The sequence below is a fragment of the Manihot esculenta genome, chromosome 6 (genome assembly GCF_001659605.2).
Source record: "Manihot esculenta cultivar AM560-2 chromosome 6, M.esculenta_v8, whole genome shotgun sequence".
In the NCBI taxonomy this organism is placed as follows: Eukaryota; Viridiplantae; Streptophyta; class Magnoliopsida; order Malpighiales; family Euphorbiaceae; genus Manihot; species Manihot esculenta.
This window is the reverse complement of record NC_035166.2, coordinates 11,238,849-11,263,778: the sequence shown is the minus strand read 5'-3', so window position 1 is coordinate 11,263,778 and position 24,930 is coordinate 11,238,849. Positions and strand designations below refer to the sequence as shown.

General features: G+C 34.8%; 1 protein-coding gene across 6 annotated transcripts; it reads right to left on the bottom strand.

Annotated features, from left to right (window-relative positions):
• Nucleotides 1-4,569: 4,569 nt before the first annotated feature.
• On the bottom strand, nt 4,570-23,102 carry LOC110618073 (small nuclear ribonucleoprotein E). Of its 6 annotated transcripts, none has more exons than XM_043957442.1 (8): nt 22,934-23,102; nt 19,135-19,175; nt 18,764-18,867; nt 18,616-18,642; nt 18,430-18,492; nt 5,206-5,284; nt 4,813-4,943; nt 4,570-4,614 (listed from the first exon to the last, which is right to left on the bottom strand). In XM_043957442.1, exons 3-7 carry the CDS (start codon nt 18,803-18,805, stop codon nt 4,858-4,860), a joined length of 297 nt encoding a protein of 98 aa, XP_043813377.1. In that variant the 5' UTR covers nt 18,806-18,867; nt 19,135-19,175; nt 22,934-23,102; the 3' UTR covers nt 4,570-4,614; nt 4,813-4,857. The 6 variants fall into 6 exon arrangements, with proteins under 6 accessions (XP_043813377.1, XP_021616792.1, XP_021616791.1 ...); XM_021761100.2 differs by having other exon boundaries at nt 19,135-19,172; nt 22,934-23,100; XM_021761103.2 differs by lacking the exon at nt 4,570-4,614 and adding an exon at nt 5,087-5,132 and having other exon boundaries at nt 4,677-4,943; nt 19,135-19,172; nt 22,934-23,074.
• Nucleotides 23,103-24,930: the final 1,828 nt, after the last annotated feature.

Genomic DNA, 24,930 nt, shown 5'->3' with positions numbered 1-24,930 from the left:
GACCCAAAACTAGAAAAATTAGAAGTTGAAGAAGAAAGCAAAGCCTTCACTACCGTAAGAGCATCTGATTCCAACACTATCTGATCATAACCCAGCCTCTTAATCCAACTCAGAACTTCTCTAATGGCAATTAGCTCAGCTGTTTTAGGAGAGAAGTAACCAAGGAGTCTATGTTGACAAGCGCCAACAAAAGAGCCATCATATGAGCGAAGCACTCCACCAACTCCAATGAAGCCATCAGGGAAGACTGCTGCATCTACATTAGCTTTCAAGAATCCTTGAAGCGGTGGAACCCAGAAATGTAACGGTGGAGGAGCTGGCACAGCATCAGAAGAACTGTCATCAACGTGTCGCGCATTACACTAATCGTAGAGGATTGTCCTAGCCCGATACACCACAGCAGCAGGGCTCGACCACTTCGAAGACCAGACCACATCATTTCGTGCCTGCCAAAGAGCCCAGCAGATCATTACCACCATAGCTTGGTCTTCCTTTCTCACCAGCTGCAAAACTGAGCACAACCATGCCAAAAATGACGCCGACTGAGGAAAAAGCCATCCAATCGAAGACGCAAGCCATACCCTCTTGGCAAAAGGGCATGTAACCAGCACATGGAGCACAGATTCACTAACAGAATTACATAAAGGACATGAATTATGCACAGGAACATGTCGCTGTTGAAGCAGCTGCAAAACTGGTATGGCATTATTGGCTGCCCTCCACACTAAGTCGCGACACTTAGGAGGAGCCCTGATGTTCCATAATTTCCGCCACATCGCACTAATATGACCTCCCACAACTCCATCCCCAATATTAGTTAGGAATTTATAAACTGATTTAACTGAATATTGACCCTTTGGCTCCAACTTCCAGATCAATCTGTCACTAGCAGCAAATCGAGGGAGGGGAATAGACAGTATGGCCTGCTGCTCTTCCATACTAAAAATTGAACGTAACAATGGCAAATTCCAAAAACCATTAATCATCAAATCATGAACAAAGTTTACCTGTGAGTTAACAGGCTGCGATGTTTGCACCCAGGAGGAAGGCAAATTTGGGATCCAAGGATCTTCCCAGACTCGAATTTGCTGTCCATTTTCAACTTTCCAACACATACCGGCCTTAATAACAGATTTTGCTTCCCAAATGCTTCGCCAAAAATAGCTCGGATTGGACCCCAGACGAGCCGTGATAAAATTAGCATCAATGGTGAGTTATTGTGGTTGTTTTTTCCTATGGGCATGCAACAGTTTCTTTTTTGGTGAATAGATCTTAAGAAAGAACTAGTCTCCTTCACTGCAACGACAAAAGGTTGTTCTTTCTTTTAATTTCTTGAATTGAAATCAGGAAGAGTGAAAGGAAAAGAATCCCACCTTACAAAGAATCGCAGGCAAATTCAAACCCTCACTAGGTACTAACTAACTAACTATATATATATACAATATAATTTTAGTTGAAGTAAACCCATGGCCGTGAAGTATTCTGTTCTAAATTGTGTTAACTGTTATTTAATCTTGTTTGGATGTGTAAATGAAAATATTATGCGAATAATTTAGGAAATTAGAATAAGAGCTTAAATTGCATCATGAAAATATGTCTTTTATACATCACAATCCAAAGATTCATCAGCTAAAATGAAATAAATAGCCAACACTATAATTATAATTAAATAGAAATTAATTAGTAACTGCATACCAATTGATATGTTTAATTACAATCTTCTATTGTGATCTGTTTAATTACAATCTTCTATTGATATCATTATTATTCCCTTTCTGCTGCAGTCCAAAGCCTTTGGCCTCTGATCTCTTCATGATTCTTAGTCTCTTGCATGATTCAATCCATATCTTGTGTGTACATTAGATTTCATTTAGTGTCTATAATTGACTGAGATTTATAATTTATTTATTTACAGATGGATCAACAAGAATCATCAAATCATATGTCACAACCTCTAGTTACTTCGAGTAATATTGAAACTGCCGAGGTAATTTCCAAAATGAAGAGGAAGAGTATGAAGCCAAGATCAGTTATGTAGGACCACTTCTCTAAATTTATTGATGATACGGGAATTCAAAAAGGCAAGTGTAAATATTGTGAAAATGAGTTTTATTGTGATCCAAAAAAAAGACACATCTGCACTTAGACATCACATGTCTGCATGCATAAAAAACCCTCATAATGACTACTAGACAATCACAATTGTCTTTACAACCACTTTCTTCTAGTACACAAGAGGGAGGGGGAAATTATCAATTAGGCACGTTAAGTAGTTGGTACTTTGATCAAGATGTGGCTAGACGTAAGTTAGCTAAAATCACAATTATTGATGAGCTGCCATTTATGTTTGTAGAAGGGAAAGGGTTTAAGGAATGGGTTGAATGCATACAGCCTAAGTTTTGAATTCCATCCTGTTGGACTGTTTCAAGAGATTGTTATGACTTATATATAGAGGAGAGGAAGAAATTGAAGAGTTACTTTCAAAATTCTAGTCAGAGAATTTGCATTACCATAGACACATGGACTTTATTGTAAAGAATTAATTATATGTGTGTCACTGCACACTACATTGATGATAATCGGACACTTCATAAAAAAATTCTTAATTTTTGTCCAATTGGAAGTCAAAGTGTGATGATATTGGCATGGCTGTTGAGAGTTGTTTATTTAATTGGAGAATTAAGAGAGTATTTACAGTGACTGTGGATAATGCTAGTTTCAATGATGTGGCTATTACATATTTAAAAAAGAAAATCAATGGTTGGGGATTTGAGATTTTAAATTGCAAATATCTTCATATGAGATGTTTTGCCCACATAATTAATTTACTTATGGTTGGTGGATTGAAAGAAAATATTAAAACAGTAAAAAGGGTTAGAGAAGCAGTGAGATATGTGAGACAATCTCCTACTAGATTGCAAAAGTTCAAATCATATTGTGAGATGGAGGGGATTCAAAGTAAATGTCATTTATCTTTGGATGTTTTCACTAGGTGAAATTCTACCTATTTGATGTTGAGAACTGCGGAAAAATTTGAAAATGCATTTAATAGATTTACAATTATTGATCCATGTTTTAAGTTTTATCTTGTGTCTGGTAAAGAATGTGATGGTGTGCCTGATAGTTTAGATTGAGACTATAATAGAAAAATTATAGATTTCTTAGGTCATTTTTATGATCTTATATTAAATATTTCAGGTTCTAGATATGTCACTTTCAATATTTTTTTTTATGAGATTAGTTCATTTGATTGTTTATTACAAGAGTGGAAAATTAGTGATGACCTAACTTTGGCAAATATGGGTGAGAAGATGAAAGTGAAGTTTGATAAATATTGGGGAGATCCTGATAAAATAAACAAACTTATTTATATTGCGGTTATAATAGATTCTAGATATAAAATGGAATTTATGGGTTTTGCACTCTCTGCTGTGTATGGGAATGGAAATAGTTTGGATTTAACACAAAATTAAATCAGTTGTGTATGAATAGTTTGATGAATACAAGAGAATGTTTGCTAATGAAAATGTAAACATAAATGATGGTCATGCATATTCAATTGCAATTGAAAACTTAGACGAGGAAGGATAAAAAAAAGAAATTAATGATGAATTTGGATAGTCAATTTTTGAAACATAAAACTGAGATTGGAGAAGTTAAAAATAAATCAAATCTGGATAGCTATCTTAATGAGAGTATTCAAGTAGTGGATGATGAGGATGAATTTGATATGTTACAGCAGAACTAATTTTCAGTTCTATTATAATGATACGAGTACGACAATGATACGATTTTTAAACAATGTTGTGGATCGAAGTATTTATGCTTTTCAAAAATTTAATATGAGAAGTTTTAAATCATAATAAGTCAAATTATCATATTTAATTAAAAACTTACGAAATGAGAACTGTAATTAGAAAGTATAAGTGAATAAAGAAATAAGTAATAAACTTTTCGGTACATGTGGACGCACAACATAATTTTAGATTATATAATACATGTATAATTGAATTATACTGTTGTTATTTTAATATTTTGTGAGATTTATTTTAAATTAATTTGGTCTAAATAAACCAAATTTGTGCAACTCATTTAAAAAATAAATTTTGCCAACACAATTTAAAAAAATAATTTTTAATATAATCTAAATTTGACTATTGGACTAAATATCTTTCTATATTATAATTATACATTCCTACACTAAAATTAGAATTTAAAAACCATAAAAACATCTTTAAAGTAACATCTATTCGATATAATGCTATGAATAATATTTTAATTTTTTTAATATAAAAATGAATCTTCTTTATATGCCATCATATTTAGCACACTAATCAAAATTTACCTTGCAGCATTTCTAATTAATTTATCCAATTCAATTCCATAATCTAAGTTTATAATCACATTGATTCGTTCGCTTCAAAATTTTCATTTTCGTTTTTAATAACATTGATTGGTTAAACGTATAATAGAATAATCTCTAAAAAATATTTTTATCTACGAAATTTTTTTCATCAAATTAATCTTAAATTAGTATCACTCATGAATATTGCCAAGTTGAATAAGGCAAATCTTCATTTGAACTTCAACGTTCATATCCTAACGACATTTAGCCTAAAGTCAGTCCAAAAGAGCACGTTTTAGTGTTGAATATATATAGCACTACACACTACATAGATACTAACAAATGAATTTAAAATTGTCTGACATAAAACATATTATCCAACCAAGCATTAGTGCAACACTCAGGGATATTGCGAAGTTGAATAAGACAAATCATCATTTTAACTTCAAAGTTCATATCCTAACAGCCTGAAGTCGGTCCAAAAAAAGCACGTTTTAGTGTCGAATATAGCACTACACACTACATAGCTCAAACTCCCGGGCCTCCCAAATTGAAACACTATGCGGTCTCGATAATTGCCAGGTGACATCATTTCCCTCTGCAATACACAAGCAAGAATGATGAGAGAGAGCGAGAGAGAGAGAGAGAGGGAAGAAGGAAGAGCATTGGAAAAAGGGGGGGGGGGGGGGGGAGCCGATGAAAGCACAGGGACCATAAGCGGATAGATGGTTTTTAACTCACGTGTTCATCATCAGAGTAATATTGTCTCCTTTAAGAAGAATCCTTCCTAAGCAAGTAAAGGGTAAAATTTAGATCATGCATAAACGAGTGAGGGATTTAAGTTGAACATGGTGATTTACCTAAGGACTTTCTGGTTTTCTTCTTGACATTGACTTCCTCAGCATCATCAAGAACCAAGTTCATGTACTCATCAAAGCCCTGTCAATTAATATGAACACCAAATCCATTATAATTCATTAAAGATGCTAATTATTTAACTAAAAATACCACATAGGCATCTATACACTTATTTATCCAAACAGCAAAATATTAACAAAGCAAAAGCAGTTCCTGTCCTCTACCGATTAGCAATAAAACAAAAGAGAAAGCCAACCACCGAGTGTGTTGGATAGATGAAAGATTAAATGAAAGCATAGGCTGCAGGTAAAGGAAACAAGCCAGTAGCAGTCACAACATAATGAAAATGGCCTAATGCAAAGCAAATTTTTTTAAAAATATATACAGATCATGAAATAAATAGATATTTAAATAAATAATTAACACTAAGTTACACAACTAAATAATAAGAATAAATATATAAATAAAAAACATTAAATCTATAATTCTCAAACATCATTAATATAATTAATTTAAAACTAAAACAACTGGGAATATTGGGATGGGACACTGAGATGGACATAGAAATGTAGATTAATTGTTCTCCTACCCTTCAAATAAACTTCCACTATTTGATGATCTTAATTCAAGAATGAAGATCTGCGAAGAAGAAAAAATTGAGATGGGAAATTTAAGATTAACAGATGGAAAGTGTAGACATTATAAACAAAATAAGTTCTTTGCCCTTCTGCACCACAACTAAAAGAATCCCTATCTACATATGTGGATAATGGCCATTACCAATTAAGGGAACTCCGTTCCCACTATGTAACCATTGTAACAGTTATTAACCATTAAAAGTTTTTTCCTCCGTTATTTTTGAAGCGTGTATCAGTAACAGTATCCTGCTCCCACCCTCCCAAAAAAATGAAAATGTAAATAAAGGTCATTACGCTGTTATTTAAAATCATTTATGCGAGGAACTTGTTCAATCTAATGAACTAGAACCTCTTCTACATGAGAGAGTCATGTTCCCAAACTAATCACACACCTATACTCACTAAGAGAAAAGAGAGAACTATGTATAAGAACATTATGTAAAAATTTAAGGCCTGCATAATACTTACTTTACAGTTCAATTGTGATAAGGATGAAGGCTCCAAACCAAGAAGTTAGAAGGTGTATTTCAGAAGAAGGAAGAAACAGAATGGGCAGATGGCAGCTAAACATGTAACAGCCTCCCTGAATGATGGAGAAAAGATAGTTGGCAGGAATTAGTTACAACAGAAGATTCCATTCCAGCATTTAAGGATGGAATGGGCAGAGGGAGCGGCATCTTTTGGCATTCAGTGCATTCTCTGGAATAGAGAGGGCAGAGTGGTGTCATCTGCACGGGAAAGTTCAGCTGGATTTTCCAGTCATTTTCTTTTCCTTTTTTATCTGAGTATTGAGAGTTTTCTTGCTGTGTTATTTTCCTACCATAAAACTAGAGGAACCTGATTGTAAACCTGCTGTGTAGATATTGTTGCTCATCAATACAATCAGTTCTTCCCTCATTAGTTTCCAAAAATCTCTCTTTTTACTCTTTATTCTATCAAAGCCAACGTCACTTCACCAGATCAAATATCGTAACATCTTGGACTCTCCCATTATTGCAAATTCAAAAGCAAAAATATCATATCAGAACATCAAATAGGCATTAAGACATCAAATACATTGCTTAAAAGAGACACCTCATTGAAAATGAAATTTTTTGCTGCAAAAGCCATCATTGCTCTTATATCTCTTTCCAAATAAATTTAAAAAGATACCATTTACCTTTGGAAAAAGGAAAAAAAAATCTACATGACAACTTTGAACCAAAGAGACTCTTTCTACAGAATTACCAACTGAAAACAAGAAAGGATAGTGCTAAAGGAGGCACCAAATGAATAATGTAGCATCTACTGCAAACAGCACTAAAAAATTAAATGAGATAAAGCTTCTGTCAGATTTGGTTGGTAGGCACGAGGCAAGGTGAAAAAGCCAACCAGTAAAGTAGCATCATGATTACATTCAACTAGAGAGTGAAGAGATCCTTAAATATTATGGAAAAGAAAAAATATGGAAGCAATCAAGCTCCGTGACTCAATTTAATCCTCACCATTAAGAAGCCTGCAACAAGGAGTATAACAGTTACCAAATCCTAAAAAAAATTAAGCTTCTTCAACTTAAAAATGTCTACTAGATGATTAATTATTTCTACATCATGGGCTTTGGAGGCAAGGGTGTCGAAGCATGAGATACAAATGGTAAAATAAAAAATGATAGCATCTATTTGCTCCATAGCTTCTGTTAGAGCACAAGGCATCCAGCTTTTACAACAAAAAAGAAAAGTAAAAGGACGATGGTAGAAGCACATTAGTAGAAGAAGAGTGACACATAACATAGGTTATTTCAAGCCAGAAACTTGAGTAGATTAGGTACATAATGTTTCATTCCTTTGAGTTCAATACTTTATATCACTTAATGTTATTTTTCATGAACATAATGCATAATTATGAATGGCAACTTTTCTTCTTTTTCTTCCTTTTTTTTTTCTGAATCAAATATTGTGTTAGGAATCCCTAACAGATCTAGTAGTCTCAGTGACAGTTACTGAGGATAACAGAAAGAGAGAGAAGAGAAAGAGAGAGAGAGAAGAAAGGGAGGGAGTTGAGAGAGAAAGAGAGGGAGAGAGAATTTTAGGAGGGAAAAACCATTAGCTTTATTGATGAATGATTGCCCTGAATAGGCCTTTCCAGCTGTTTATATACAAGTCAGCTACCTAAAATAACTACTCCCAACAAAACTATTACTTATTTCTATACCTAGTTCTTCTATATGTAACAATACCCCCCTTGAGCACATTCTTGTCCCAAGGAATGCACAAAGTCCGGAAATTGAGCTACAATAAAAGAGCTGTCCTCCCAAGTAGCATCATCAGGAGACAGATTCTGCCATTTGATCAACACCTCAAGTATCTGCCATCCTTTCCTTGAGATCACTCGAGTCTGAAGCACCTCCTGGGGAGCTACAATCACTTCCTCTTCTAACATGCCAGGCAGCTCTACCATGGGAACCACATTATCTCCAAACTTCTTCTTTAAACGTGACGAAGGAAAGATAGGGTTAATCGAAGAAGAGGGAGGAAGATCCAGCTTATAAGCAACAGGTCCAATCCTCTCTATCACTTTGAAAGGCCCATAAAACTTGGCTAAAAGCTTTAAGGTTCTCTTAAGAGCCAATGAGGTCTATCTGTAGGGCTGCAGATAGACCATATCTCCTACCTGAAATACCCTTTCAAATCTCTTTTTGTCAGTCTGCTGCTTCATTTTTTTTTCTAGCAACCTCCAAGTTCTCTTTCAATATGTCATTCAACTTTGTCTTTGGCTTAGTAAGTCGTGTAAGGATCCCACAGTTACCTGCGCATTAGGAATAACTAGGAACCATAAGAACTACTGGGGGATAATAGCTATATAATGCTTCAAAAGGAGTCATTTTAATAGCATTGTGATTAAAAGTATTATACCACCATTCAGCAAGAGAAATCCGCTAAGCTCATATAGTAGGCTTGTCATGCACCATGCATCTCAACTAGCCTTCTAAACACTGATTCAGTCTCTTTGTTTGGCCATCACTTTGAGGGTGATTATAGGCAGTAGTGAAATAGAGCTTAGTGTCTAAACACTGAAAGAACTCCTTCCAAAATAAGCTAGTAAAGATCTTATCCCTGTAGGGGCTCCATGCAGAAAAAAAAATAACATTGGTTCCTTTCAAAACTCATTTCTGCCAACTGGCTTAAGGGGAATAATCAAGTATTTTCTCTCAAATCTTCTGCTCTCTTTTTCTTCCTTTCATCAAAGTTTCATGGTATCAGAGCCTCCCCATCTAATGTTGGACGCCTCATAAATGTGCCACGCACCAGTAAAAATTATGGGCGTGAAGGGGTGTGTTGAATCCCACATCGGTTGTGGAAAGGGGTAATGTGCCCCTCATATGGGCCATAGGCACTCCTCCCCCTTGAGCTAGCTTTTGGGGTGAGTTAGGCCTGACTCAAATTTAACATGGTATCAGAGCCAATAAATTTGGTTCACCTTTGAGTTGCAGATCTGACATCCTGCTTTAGTGACTTTATGGAAATCAGTTAGTCTCACCACCCAGCCCATTCTCCATGCAAGCCTCTGATTTACTTTTCAGCGAAGCACCGCCTCCAGACGCGCCTCCACGCGCAGAGTTGTTTCCGGCCACGCGCCGGCGCGTGCACCACTTTCCGGCGACCGTTTCACGCCGGCGATTCTTCTCCCAGCTTCGCCCGGCGCTGGCGACCAAAGCCCAGTAGGTCCGGTCGTCAGATCAGCTCGCCTTCACACGTCTTTCACCCACGCGCGAACGCGTGCCCCACTTTCCAGCGACCGTTTCACGCTGGCGATTCTTCTCCCAACTCTGCCCGGCGCCGGCGATCAAAGCCCAGTAGGTGCAGTCGTCAGATTTACTGTTCACAGGCGTTCTTTTTTGCAGATTCGGGTCCCTACTCGGTCTCTTGTTGTTTCAGAATCTCTCTCGACATGTCTGAGAATCAAAACACCCTCAATACAGATTCAGATTCAGTCTCCATGGCCCAATCAAATATTGCCCATTCTGGTAATTCTTTTACTTATCTAACCAAGTCTTTACCCATTGGTTCATGGATCCTTGACTCTGGTGCTTCTGATCATATCTCTGGTAATCCCTCTCTTTTCTCTACTCTTGTTTCACCTTCCACACCATCTAAAGTCACATTAGCTAATGGTTCACAAACTCAAGTTAAAGGGATCGGTAACGTATATCTCCTTCCTTCTATCCCCTTGACTAATGTTTTATTTACCCCAGACTGTCCATACAACCTAATCTCTGTTAGCAAATTGACTACTTCCACCTCCGCTGAACTCATTCATAGTCGTTGGGGACATCCAAGTCTGAACAAGTTACAAAAATTGGTTCATGGCCTCTCTTCCTTGCCTTCTTTAGAATGTGAGTCTTGTCAACTCAAACTCGAGCTTCTTTTCCCAAACGAATCAATAATAGGGCTAGTTCTATGTTTGACATTGTGCATTCAGATATTTGAGGTCCAAATCGGGTTAGTACAACTCTGGGATTTCAATATTTTGTTACCTTTATTAATGACTATTCTCGTTGCACTTGGCTTTTTCTGATGAAGAATCGTTCTGATTTGTTCCCTATTTTTCAAAAGTTTTATGCTGAAATACATAATCAATTTGGTGTTCACATTAAGATACTGCGAAGTGATAATGCAAGAGAATATTTATCTTCTTCATTCACTCATTTCTTGTCTACTCAGGGTATTGCTCATCAAACTTCTTGCTCTTCTAATCCACAATAAAATGGAGTTGCCGAACGGAAAAATCGACATTTAATTGAAACAGCCCGCACTTTACTCCTACATCACAATGTTCCGTTGCGTTTTTGGGGGGAAGTTGTCCTCACCGCCTGTTACTTGATCAACCGAATGCCTTCCTCTGTTTTGCAGTATCAAAGTCCTCACTCTGTCCTATTTCCTAACCAGAATACCACCCAGTTGTCTCTGCGTGTTTTCGGATGTATATGCTTTGTTCATGATCATACTCCTGGCAAAGATAAACTCCAACCCAAATCAGTTAAATGTGTCTTTCTTGGCTATTCACGGCTTCAAAAAGGTTACAAATGTTATGATCCTATTACTAACAGATATTTTGTGTCTGTAGATGTCACCTTTTTTGAAACCTCTCCTTACTTTTCTTCTAGTCCAACACACAAAACTTTTGTCCCTAGCGCTTTGCCTGTATCTCCGGCTCCTATTTCTTCTTTGCCGCAAGTGTGTCCATCTCCCACTCCTATGCCACCTCTTCAGGTCTATACACGTCGGTCTCACCCATCTGCTAATAACAATGACATTTCTCTCCCTAATGCAGGTACTTCTAATAACTCACCTCCCAGTTCCATCATCACTTACTTCGGTCATGCCTTCAACTACAGCAGCTACTACTCCTCTTGCTCTTCGAAAAGGTATTCGCTCTTCTCGAAATCCTCATCCCATTTATAATTTTGTGAGTTACCATCGTTTGTCTCCTTCCTATTATACTTTTGTCTCTGCTGTGTCTGCTGTCTCCATACCCAAGACAGTTAGAGAAGCATTAAATCATCCTGGTTGGTGTAATGTCATGGTTGAGGAAATGACTGCTCTGCATAACAATGAAACTTGGGAACTGGTATCCTTACCACCTAGTAAGTCTACTGTTGGTTGTCGATGGGTTTACACAGTTAAGGTGGGACCTGATGGCAAAATTGATCGCCTTAAAACTCGCCTTGTAGCTAAAGGTTACACACAGATTTTTGGGCTTGATTACAGTGATACTTTCTCTCCCGTAGCCAAAATAGCTTCTGTTCGCCTCCTTATCTCATTGGCTGCAATTAATCACTGGACCTGCATCAACTGGACATTAAAATGCCTTTCTTCATGGAGAGCTCGCTAAAGAAGTTTATATGGAGCAACCACCAGGGTTTGTTGCTCAGGGGGAGTCAGGCTTAGTATGTCGTCTTCGACGCTCTTTGTATGGGCTAAAACAGTCTCCAAGAGCATGGTTTGGACGATTTAACACTGTAGTTCAACAGTTTGGAATGTCTTGAAGTAATTCTGATCATTCCGTATTTTTTCGTTATAATGGTAATAGATGTATCTACTTGGTGGTCTATGTTGATGATATTGTCATTATAGGAAATGATCATGATGGAATCTCTCAGCTTAAGCAACATTTGTTCAGTCATTTCCAAACTAAAGATCTGGGGAAACTAAAATATTTCTTGGGAATTGAAGTGGCACAATCTAAAACAGGTATTGCAATTTCTCAACGGAAATATGCTTTGGATATATTGGAAGAAACAGGCATGTTAAACTGTAGACATGTGGACACTCCCACGGATCCAAATGTTAAGCTTGTTCCTGAACAGGGGGAGCCACTTAAAGATCCTGCTAGATACAGAAGATTAGTCGGCAAGCTCAATTATCTCACTATCACACGACCAGATATTTCCTTTGCTGTAAGTGTGGTTAGTCAATTTCTTCAAACTCCATACAGTAGTCACTGGGATGCAGTCATTCGCATTCTTAGATATATCAAAGGAGCTCCAGGACAGGGTCTACTCTATGAGGACAAGGGTCACTCACAAATTGTTGGCTATTCTGATGCAGATTGGGCAGGTTCCCCTTCAGATAGACGATCTACTTCAGGATATTGCATTATGATTGGAGGGAATCTCACATCCTGGAAAAGTAAAACACAGTGTGTAGTTGCAAGATCAAGTGCAGAAGCAGAATATCGAGCTATGGCTTTAGCAACATGCGAACTCATCTGGTTGAAGCAACTCCTTAAGGAATTGAAATATAGTGATACTGGCCAAATGAAGTTGATATGTGATAATCAAGCTGCCCTCCATATTGCATCAAATCCAGTTTTTCATGAGAGGACGAAGCATATAGAGGTGGATTGCCATTTTATTAGGCAAAAGATTGAGTCCGGATGCATTTCTACTAGCTTTGTCAACTCAAATGATCAGCTAGCTGATGTTTTCACAAAATCACTTTGAGGACCACGAATAGAGTATATTTGTAACAAGCTTGGAGCATATGATATGTACGCTCCAGCTTGAGGGGGGAGTGTTGAGATTATTTCTGTAAATAGCCTAGATTTGTAGTGGTAATTAGGGATATGATTGTGTGATATGATTGGGATATGATTAGGCTATAATTAGAAAATTAATTTATTTTATTACCTAGTGTGTACTCTTGTAAGTAGTATATATACCCCAATTGGCTTGAGGGGAATAATCAAGTATTTTCTCTCAAATCTTCTGCTCTCTTTTTCTTCCTTTCATCAAAGTTTCATGGTATCAAGCCTCCCCATCTGATGTTGGGCGCCCCATAAATGTGTCACGCACCAGTAAAAATTCTGGGCGTGAGGGGGTGTGTTGAATCCCACATCGGTTGTGGAAAGGGGTAATGTGCCCCTTATATGGGCCATAGGCACTCCTCCCCCTTGAGCTAGCTTTTGGGGTGAGTTAGGCCTGACCCAAATTTAACATAATCCAAGAATACTTTAGCCACAGTTGCAGCATTGAAGGGATGAGCTAAGGGAATGAAATGCCCATACTTGGTAAATCTACATACAACTACCAAGATAGTGTTTTTGCCTTTAGTTTTAGGCAATTGCTCTATGAAGTCCAAAGAAATATATTGATAGGCTTGGGATGGACCTGGCAAGGGCTGCAACGATTCTGGTAAAGCACAATGTTTCCTTTTACACCTAGCACACTGCTCACATTGCTTTACTCATTTCAAGACGTCAAACTGCACTCCAGGCCAATAAAAATATTTACTTAGCCTCTGATAGGTAGTGTTGACTTCAGAATGACCCCCTAGAGTTGAGTCATGATACAAGGAAATCAAGTATTGCCTCATGTTAGTTGAGCTTCCCACACACAATCTAGGCTCGTAGTACAGTAGCCCGTGTTTGAATTGAAAGGGGGTAATAGCAGCCTTATCTATTGCCAATTGAGAAATCAATTCAACAGCCTTAAGGTCTTGATCATAACTATCCAAGACTAAGAGCACCCAGGTGGGTTGAGGCGTAGAAGTAAGGGCATATAGTTGCTGATCAGGTGAAGAAAGCCTCTTGGACAAGGCATCAGCAACTTTGTTATCTCCTCCCTTTCTATACACAATTTTATAATCCAATTCTAACAATTTGGATATGCCCTTTTGTTCTAGATTAGCATGCAACCTACGTCTAACAAGAAATTTATGCTCTCATGATCTGTTTTGATAAAAAATGTCCCTTGCTCCAAGTAATGCCACCATTTAGAAACTACAAACAAAATAGCCAATAACTCTTTTCATAAAAAGAAAGACAGAACTTGTGGGCCAAAAGCTTTGGAAATAAAGGCTATAGGATGCTGTAAAACAAACCCCATGCCTTGGTTGCTAGCATCTGTTTCTATTGTAAAAGGCTACTGAAAATCTAGTAGAACCAAAACAGGAGCAGAGCTCATGGCTCTTCTAAGATCTTCAAATGCTTGCTGAGCTGCAAGAGTCCATGCAAAAGCATCCTTTTTAAGCAAATCAGTAAAAGGCTTAGCAATGATCCCATTGTGCTTTACAGACTTTTTGTAGTAACCCATGAACCCCAAAAAGTTTCTCAATACCTTCACATTCTTAGGTGCTAGCCAAGAACTCACAGCCTTAAACTTGGTTGGTTCAATAGACACCTCTTTTGCTGTTATGATATGCCCTACATAGTCAATAGAAGAGTGACCAAATGAGCATTTAGATAGTTTGCATACAATTTTGGTCTACTAGAACTTGAAAGACTTGTTCAAGTGCCTCAAAGGCTCCTCCCAAAATCTAGTGTAAATGAGGATGTTATCAAAAAACACCAAGACAAATTTCCTCAAATAAGGTTGGCAGATGTGATTCATGAGGGCTTGGAAGGTGGTCGGGACATTTGTGAGTCCAAAAAGCATAACCTTGAATTAAAAGTGTCCATGGTGCGTTCTAAATGCTAATTTAGAAATGTCCTCAGGTTTCATCCGAATTTAGTGATAACCATCCCACAGGTCTATCTTGGAGAAGAATTTTGCCCCATGTAACTCATCTAAAAGATCATCAATGATGGGAATAGGAAACTTGTTCTTCAAGAGCCATCCTTTTTCTTTACTAGCAACACATGAGAGGCAAATGGACTCTTACTTGGTTGAATAATGGAGGTTGCTAACATTTCATACACCAACTTTTCAATCTCATCCTTTTGATAGTAAGGGTACCTATAAGGCATTATGTTCACAGGCTTAGAGTTGGATTGTAGTGGTATGACATGGTTATGAGATCTATAGGGTGGCAACTCTTTGATTCCTCAAATGTGCTGCTGAACTTATCCAAGAGGATTTGTAAGGATTGGAGGTCAATTACACCAATTTTAAAAGTGTCACAATTCACAGAGGGTTGGATTGATTGTTCCTCAGACTGAATCTGCACACAGAAGATAGGACTGGTGAAGTTAGCCCCCTTATGCATTAGTAGAGACAAATTGTTGCAAGCTAGCAATGCAAGTGGAGGATTAATATCAGTTAACCCTTGCAAAGTCACCTATTTCCCATCCTTTTGAAGAGTAATTGTAGCTCCCTCAAAGTAAAAAAGGATAGATTAAAACTCTTCATCAATCTAATATCATGTCAAATCTCCCAAGATCCAAAATCCTCGTGTCAAATGAGAATGTAGAATTTTCCAATTAAAAGCCTTGCATATAACTGTGCTGGCTATTTTTCTGCCATCTACTACAGTCACAGCTGAAATGGGGCTGGCATACAACTGTGTTGCCTATTTCTGTAAGATGCCCGCACCTTAATGGTGTCTGGTACTTGGCTGCCCTTTAATGCATGAACAGACAAGGTCATTTCCTCATTACCCTCCTCTACTGCCTCAGCAGTCACTGCTCCTTGCTCCCTGCTCAATCTCTTCATTGCCCACACTTTCAATCTCTTCTATCTACACATCTAGCACAAATTGGGCTTTACATATGTGCCAAGAAAGTATCTCTCCCCACACATAAGGTTTAGCTAGTATTTTGTCAACTTGAGTGGACAGTTAGTTATTGTAGGAGGGTTTTTGAACAATGGAGGTGGAAGGTTGAGTGATTGCAGGAGTAGAGTTGGCTTTCTAGTTTTCAGATGATTCAAAATTGGGAGGTTTTGGTGGATAGGAAAAATTTTTATTAGGTAAGGTACTCCTGTTATAGGTTACAAGGTTTTGATAATAGGAGTTGGTTTTGTAAGTTCTAGGATTTGATTGATAGGGTTTAATGAATGGCTTGGGCTTTCTACCATTCTCTACTACCTGTTCCTATAATTTGGTACTCTCCCATGTTTGGGACGAAGTTTTAGGCTTCAATATCTTGACTATAAGCCTAATATCATCTCTTAATCCACCAATAAAGACAGGCAGAAAATAAGGTTCCTCTAACCCTAGCATTAAGGTCTCCATTCTAACCCTTGGTTCTTCAAATTTATCTTGATATTTCCCAACACTACCCTCTTGCCTAATCCTCATGAATTCTTCCACCGCATCCTCTAATCCAAGCTCACAAAATCTTGCACACAGATTTTTTTTTTTTAACACCTTCCAAACATAAGAGTTCTAATTTTTCTTTCGATTATGATACCATGCATTATCTATCTCGATTAAGAAAAGACTTGGTATCCCTACTCTCTATTCATTAAGGACTTTACAGACTTCAAAATACTTTACACATTTTCTTATCCAAGCTCTAGGTTCATTTCTATCAAAAGTAATCAGCTTAATTTTCGGGAGGTGATTACCTTTGGATTCTGGATTTGTTGTAATTGCAGCTCCAGCAGGCTGAGAGTTACTTCCCTATTTCTAGATATGGGCAAGATGCCTCTGCTTTCTCCACAGGAAGTTTCTCCCTCAGCTTCCACAATTCCTTTGCCCTTATTTCCCACCAGATGGATCAACAATACTTTCAACTCATCAAGAACAAAATTCTTGAGGCTGGCATTGATCGCAATCAACTCTTCTCATATACAGGTCCTCATCTCATCCTTGAATCCTTTCAATTCTTCAGAATTCCTGACGGCAATTATCCTGCAATTCTTGCAATTGCTCTTCGAACTCTGCCAATTTCACAGCATCAACACTAACAATCTGAGATCTGGTCATCTTGCGACTCCAATGCACCATGTTTGGCCATAATCAGCTGCGCTTTGATACCAAATGCTAGGAATCCCTAACAGATCTGGTAGTCCTAGTGATAGTTACTAGAATAACAGAAAGAGAGAGAAGAGAAAGAGGGGGAGAGAGAAGAAAGGGAGGGAGTTGAGAGAGAAAGAGAGGGAGAGAGAATTTTAGGAGGGAAAAATAGTTAGCTTTATTGATGAATGATTGCCCTGAATAGGCCTTTCTAGCTATTTATATACAAGTAAGCTAGCTAAAAAAATTGTTCCCGCCAAAACTATTACTTATTTCTATACCTAGTTCTTCTATATGTCACATATTGATATTATGAATATGAATGAAATATTGATATTATGAATATGAATGAAATATTGATATTATAGTGATGTTTGTTGATTTAAGTGTCAATTACTAGTTTTGGTGTCAAACAATTATTTTTTCTAACTATTGCTGTGTGCAATTTGGCACCTTTCCACTTTGACAAACATGGCATTAATTAAGATAAGAAAATGACTAAATAGAAAAAACTACATGTGTCTTCATAAAACTTTCTTTTCCTTTCATTAATTTTTATTTTTAGCTTAAATTCTCAACAGACGGACAGATAATGCAGGATCGGATGCAGACAAGAGAAGTCTTTAGATTCCAATACTCCCAAGCAAATGAATGATGCCAATGGAAGGACAAATTCAAGTCCAAGAAGGCAAGGCATAGTGTATATAAGAAGGGTACAAGTACAACAAATCAGAAAGAAAACCAAAAAAAAAAAATAGTACAATTCCATAGGCTTTATGGAATTCTAATAACAACGAGATCAATCACCATTTCCCAGATTATAGAAACTTAACTTAGTGCAAAGAATGGTTCATCCTGGAAAAATAAAAGCACTCATTTCTTCTAGATACTCTTAATCAAGAAACCTTCCAACTCAAACACTATACCAAGGATACATTAGGGTCTCAGAAACCCAACCAAAGAATGTGCAGAGGAAAAAGAAGAATAGAGAGAGTTTAGGTAGAAAAGAAAAATGAGAATTTGTTAGAAGATAATAGAAAGTGTTATTCTTGATTATTCTGGAATGAATTACAATAAAGGTCACTGAGTTTGTTAGCTGCAATAAAGACAATGTGCAGGTGACTGCATACTGAATCTCAATACCAGTGAAAGAAGAACTAAAATTAAGACAAACGCAGCAGTACAATAATGAAAATAGAATTGCATGGATAAGCCTAAACCAAGAAGAAATGTTAGCAAACCAAAGGTTGGAACATCCTCTAAGAACCTTCAAATTTTTTTATTTAATTAGCATACATATTGAAAGTTTTATCCCATGAAACCAAACTAGAAAAATAATAATAACTTTGAAGTTAAACCAAGAGTCATAAAACAAGAATTTTCTAACGGGAAAAATAAAAATAAAACAACTAAAATTAGATGCAAAACTTACAATGATTCGGCCTTCAATTCTCTGATCCTTCTGCTCAAAAAGCCATATTTGAATGCGGGCTTTCTATGAGAACCACATAAAAAAGAGAGAGAGAGAGAAGAAGAAGCGAGTATTAAGCTTCCAATTAAGGACAACCTAGCAAACCCAAATGAGTAAAAGAATAGAATAAGCGAAGAACTGACTTACACTTTGAAGAAACCTGAAAATCAGGTTCTGATGCAGCATATCCCAGTAAGCACAAAGTAAAGCAACAAATGAGAGGAAGGAGAAAAAAAAAAGCCACAAATAAAAGATGGGGGTTAAAGACAACAAGAAGCATAAGTGTTAAACGTACAATGGGTTGGGTCATAATCCTTTGGACCTTGGTACTAGCCATGTTGATGAGCTCTGGAGGATTCCGGAGGCAAAGAGAAAGTTGAGTTGGAAAGAAGTACAACCCTAGAATGATTTGAACCAAGAGGCAAATTAGTCGGATTTTTCTAACCAAATAGATTTTTTTTAGCCAAACCAAATAGATATTTTGTTTTGAGTAATATGCGGGGGATAAACTACTCTAAGCTCTCTATGGTTTGTTAAAATTATTTACACAATACATATTTTAAAAAAATAATTAAAACGTTTATTTTAATTTTAACTACAGAAATAACATAATATATAGCAAGACCAGTCTGGTTTGGTCCAATGGTAAAACGACATATTACTCACTTAGGAGACTCAGGCTCAAGTCTAATAGCCCCAATCCCCTACTTAAAAAAACATAATATATAGAAAAAATTACAGATATTAAATAATAAGATTCTTAAAATTACAACAGATTAAAAGATATAAATATTAAAAACTAAAAAAAATTAATTAATATGCCCTTAACAAAATTATTAAAGGATTTTATTTTAAAAGTATCACTATGTTTTAATTGGGCTTTAAAAAGATAACAACTAATGATTAATTTTAGCACAATATAAAAATGTGACAATAATTTATCCTGCGAACCAAAAATGGCTAACAAATTGATATGGACAAATCACATTTACATTCTTTTTTTCCTTTTTTGAATAAGTTAAGTTGTTGAATATTGGCTTATTAATAATTTGATCATCTTGATTTTTTGAAATAAAAAAAAACATAGCTTCTTTATCATTTACATATAGATCATTTCATTCCGTTCTTTTTTTTAAGGCTTTTTCTGTTTCCTAGGAAATATTTTTCAAGAAAATGCTTTCTACATTTGTTGGCATTTGAGACACTCAAAAAAATTAGTCTCACATAAAATATTTTTCTAGTCAAAGGAAAAATTAACTTATTTTACGGAAAATGACTTCCTCTTTGGATAATCTTATTAACACCTTTATATATAAAATTATTAATATATTTTGTTTTTTAAATTAATAAACAATGAAAAATAAGTCATTTTATTAGAAATTTTTTTCAATGAAAACATTTTCCACTGGAAATTATTTTTCAAATGCAAGTTATTCTCCACAAACGATTAGAAAACCCTAAAAATAACAAAAGTGTTTTACTTAAAATTCCTAAAACCATTTGAATTCACAAATAAATGTTTGATTAATACAAGTGCCAGTAAATACTTTGCATACCGAAACCCATAAATTATCGGATTGCTTCATGCATTCGTCACTCTTTTTAATTATAAACAAAGATTCACACATAAACTTTAAGCACAAAACTGAACAGGAGCTGAGACAAAAAAGAATAAAATAAAAGAATAAAGTGAAGTTTTTCTATTTGATTGCCAATCATTTTTTGCATGCTATGGTATCTATTCATGCAGTAAACCAAAAAGATGTTACTGAGGAAAAGGACAGTTAGAAGGAAGAATAAATTTAAAAGCCACCTTCATCATGAAGGAATGAAGACATGAAGCTAAAGAAAAATGTTTTATAAAGCTCATTTTTACATTTAAGTCACTACTTTTCATCCAGTTTCTCAAAGCATTTTTTTATTTCTATCTTTCGTCTATTCAAATGACACTCTAAGAAAACAGATTTTTTGTGGGGAAAGTTTTCCACATTATAATCTTGAATTACACCACTATAAAAATTTGTAGTGAATATAAAATTAGTCACAACGTTGCCATTAAAAGTGCGAAAAAAAGATCACAGTGGCAAAATTATTTCACCACAAAAGCTATATTTTCTATGGGGAAATATGATCCATTAAAAATATAGTTTATTAGAGAAACGTTTTCCCACTAAAAATAAAACTTTTGCAGCGAAAATCTTCCCCGGTAAAAGATATGACTTTTGCAGCAAAACTTTTCTTCATTAAAAGTCTGTCGATTTGTGGGAAATTTTTCCCCACTAAAGCATATCATTATAATAAAATAGTTACAATTGATTTAGTCATAGGAGTTTGCTTACATATTATTTAATAGTTGCCTATTTATTAATACTCATTTTATTAAATCAATTGATCAATATGAGAAATAATAGATCAGCTTAAAAGTATATGGTTTCCATTATAAAAGATATGGCTATTAATGTACAAAGATTTGGGACTCCTCCAACCCCTGACTATAAAGATCTCAATATGAGGGTTACAATGATTCAGTTGAGTTTTGAGTCAACAATAGCAGCTCTATGGATGCACTAGTTCTAATGTGATAACCATCTGTCAGAAGTTGACATTCAGAATAGACAAAAGCAAGAAAATTCTCTTAGAACAATGAGTAATATTCTGGCCTCCACCTCTGTTTGTCTTGTCCAGATGTTCAAACAGAAGCATTTGTCAATATGAAATACACCAACTTCCATGCACATAGTCCAAAAAACAAATGATGCTTTAGGTTCATTAGTTAGCCATTGTGTTAAGCGTAATTGCCCCAAAAAACAAGTGAGCAAAGACAGCTTTCTTAGAATCTATGTTTTGGATTTTTACAAGGTTCCTTTTAACTTCATCTATAGTTTATAGTCATTTCTTATTTGTCTTCTTTTGCAGCAAATTGGAACCTGCAGGTTCAAGTTTTTGCTCTTTCTCATTGGTAATCAACTCATTTTTCATACTTTTCATTGAATTTGCTGTCTTTTAAGTAAAGAATCCATGTTAATCTCATCAGAAATGGTAAATAAAACATGTCAAGCTCCAATGGGATCTTGGCATTATCAATTTAACCATCAACTAAAAAAAGAAAAATCAAAAGGAATTTTCTTGATCTAAAACTATATAGACACATGGGTACCTATTACCTAAACTAATCTTGTGTTCCTAAACTGATAAATTTTGAATTAGAAAAAAAAAAATCAAAACCATGGAATAATGTGTGTGTTTTATAGATCATTGTAATTCATGGGTGGATGTTATTTTTTGTAATTGACAGTCAAAAGAGTATAATTAATTGAACTCAAATAATTTCATAAATCTATGAAGCATGTCTGTCAGATTTGTTTAAAAATTGTACCCACTTCAAAAATTCAACAGATCAATATAAATATAAAGATATTAATTAGGATAATAAGATAAAATAGAAGTTTCAATTGCTTACTTACTGGAACCAGAATATTTAGACTTACTATGAGGCTGGAGATTAAAGTAGCAGATGTGTCGAAAACAACTAATCTGAGAGTTTCTTGATCCCCCAAATGCAGACACTAGCTAACAATGATATTATTAAATCCACATGATTCCATTGCCACATATGGAACTTTTGTTCCTGGTGCACACCAGGAACTGGTGTCGGTTCCTGGTATGCACCAGGAATTAGAAACTGAGACCAGTTCCTGATGCATGATCAGGGACTGATATCATTCCCTTGTATCAACCAAGAACTGAGATTCAGTTCCTGGTCCCTACCAGTTTTCTATACATAGATTTGGTGGTACAGATTTGGTTATTCAATTTTTAGACATACATATTGAAGGCAAATTTGCTTGGCACTTTGACAATCAGCTCATAGGATTTTACTACTTAGGAGTAGAAATAAATGTGGGAATTTTTCTTAATGTTATCCTCTATCTGCAGCTAGACAAAAAATAAATAAGAAAATGAAAAATAAAAGTATAATGGGTGCCTTTACACTATCTCAACTGTCAATAAACATATACCTAATCATTTGATAGTCTTTAAAACTGTGTATTCCTTCTGTATAGAACTATATCAGCAGCTTGTAAGTAGGATTTTTAATTCACTCTCTCCGTTATCTTCGATTCATGAATTTAGAATGACAATAATTTCAGTTCCACCAGAAACTGCTCTAACAATCCATCACTTAAGGGACATTGAGAATTATTCAAAAACAATTGGGGGCTACGAGAATCCATCACCCCTAAGATTATTGAGCCAAAATAAAATATCGAAAATCAAACCCACAATATATTGTGCCTCCAATCTTATCGAGCATTATAGGTTCTTTTGAACTTTATGGAAAATCAAAACAAGACCTCCAAAACAGTGAATTTCATTAATCTTCCAACAGCCATTGGTTTGTTAACATCATCTATGGACAATTTCTCACAACAAATAAAAGAAAAATAGAAGTGAGATATCAAACCTGGTTGCAATCGGGCGAAGGAAGAAGAATGGGCGCCGCAGGTCCTCCAAGATCAACTACTCGTCAATCTGGTGTTTGGGGCGATGGAGATTGTGCTTTACCAACAAGCAATATGGAGTGTGGAGAGAAACTTGACTCGCACGATATGGTCCTCCAAACCTTCGTTTTCAGTTCGAGACCCGAGTAACTTCAATTTATTTATTTATTTATTTATTTTTCAATTAAGCTAGTATACTTTTTATGGAATAGGCAAATAAATTATTATTTAGAGAAAAATAAAAAAAATACCTTGTGGGTTTTTTTACTTTTCTTTATTATTTAATATAATATTATTTTTTTAATAATAAAGTATTATTTTTATATAATAAATTTTATTTTTACAATTTAAAATATAATATTATTTTTAATAATAAAATATTATTTTATTTTTATAATTTTAAAAATTTACTACTTTTACGTATTTTTTTAAATTATATATTAAATAAAATACTAAATCTTTTATATTTTAAATTATAAAATATAATATTTACTATTAAAAAAAACATTATATTATATTCAAATTTATTTGACTTTAATAAAGGTATAAAAGTTTATTTGATCTAAAAAATTTGAATTTAATTTAATTTGACTTTTTTTCCAAATTATTAAAATTTAATTTATTAAAATGATTTAAAAATTTTATGTTATTAAAACTGTTAGAAACTTTAATTTAAAATACTGAAACTTAAGCCAATGTTAACTAAATTTATTAAAGTTTCTGAAATCTTAAAAAAAAATTAATATTTTAATAATTTAAATTTCTGAAATGTAGGCTAATTTTAATTCACTGTATTTAAATTTTAGCCAATTTTAATTTATTAAGTTTTTTAACTATTTTACTTATTAAATTGTTAAAAGCTTAATTTATTAAAATATTAAAATTTTAATTTAGTAAAATTAATAGTTATCTCGAGAATTTTTTAGAAATGTCTCAAGTAAATTAATATTATGGAACCTTTTTATACAGCCGCTATTGATTATAAAATTTTACAGAAGAAAAGTCCAAATATATCCTTAAATTAATTAATTTTGTTAGTCCTATTATACTCAGAACTATCAATTTAAGATCAAATCACTCTTTCTTTTATTAGAAATGAGGTATGTGTATTGCACGCTTTCAAAAAAAGAAGTGGCTACAGTGTCATATCAATTTTATAATAATTAACAACAAAGAACTTTTGAAAAGAGAAAAATAAGATATGAACTCTTTAATTCCTCAAACAAGAGTTATGCTTCACATTTTAACAAGAATGTTGCTTACTAGTTCATAAATCCATAATAATTAACAAAATTGTTACTTCACATTTTCAAGTCGCTAAGGTTATTGGATTAATAACTATACAACCATTTTTTAGAGGAGAAAAAGAGAACTGAGTCAAATATCTGACTTATTAATTTGTTATCGATTTCGATTTCTTGAACAAATTAGCATTGGAAGGTGTTCCTATTAAAAAGGGAAAGATAGGGACCACTACATAATGAACATGAGTAGACCTAACGTAGACAATATTTCAGATCCTTTGCAGGACTAACAAAATAGGTATTATGAATAGCACAAGAGATCTAGAAAAGCGGCTAATATGAATATCCAAAACATGATTCATACTTTTTATATGAGTCATGTCAGTTAATCTCCCAAGTCAATGATTTTATTACAACAGTTATAAATTATTGGTAGGTCTTGAAACAAATTTTTTATACTAATAATTTTAAATTAACATGCTTATTCTTTCATGGTTTGTATGCATGTTGGTTGAACTATATGTGCAAATCCATTCTAATAATATTTCTTTGAATGGATTGCATATCCCTCGATAGGTTTTTATGATTTTCAATAATTATACAATTAAAAATAATAAAATATTTTTTTAACAATGGACTTTAATGTACCAATCAAAACTTGCTTTGCTCACCTCCTCTATTTTGCTCTGTTATTTTTTATCATAATAGAGTAGCTC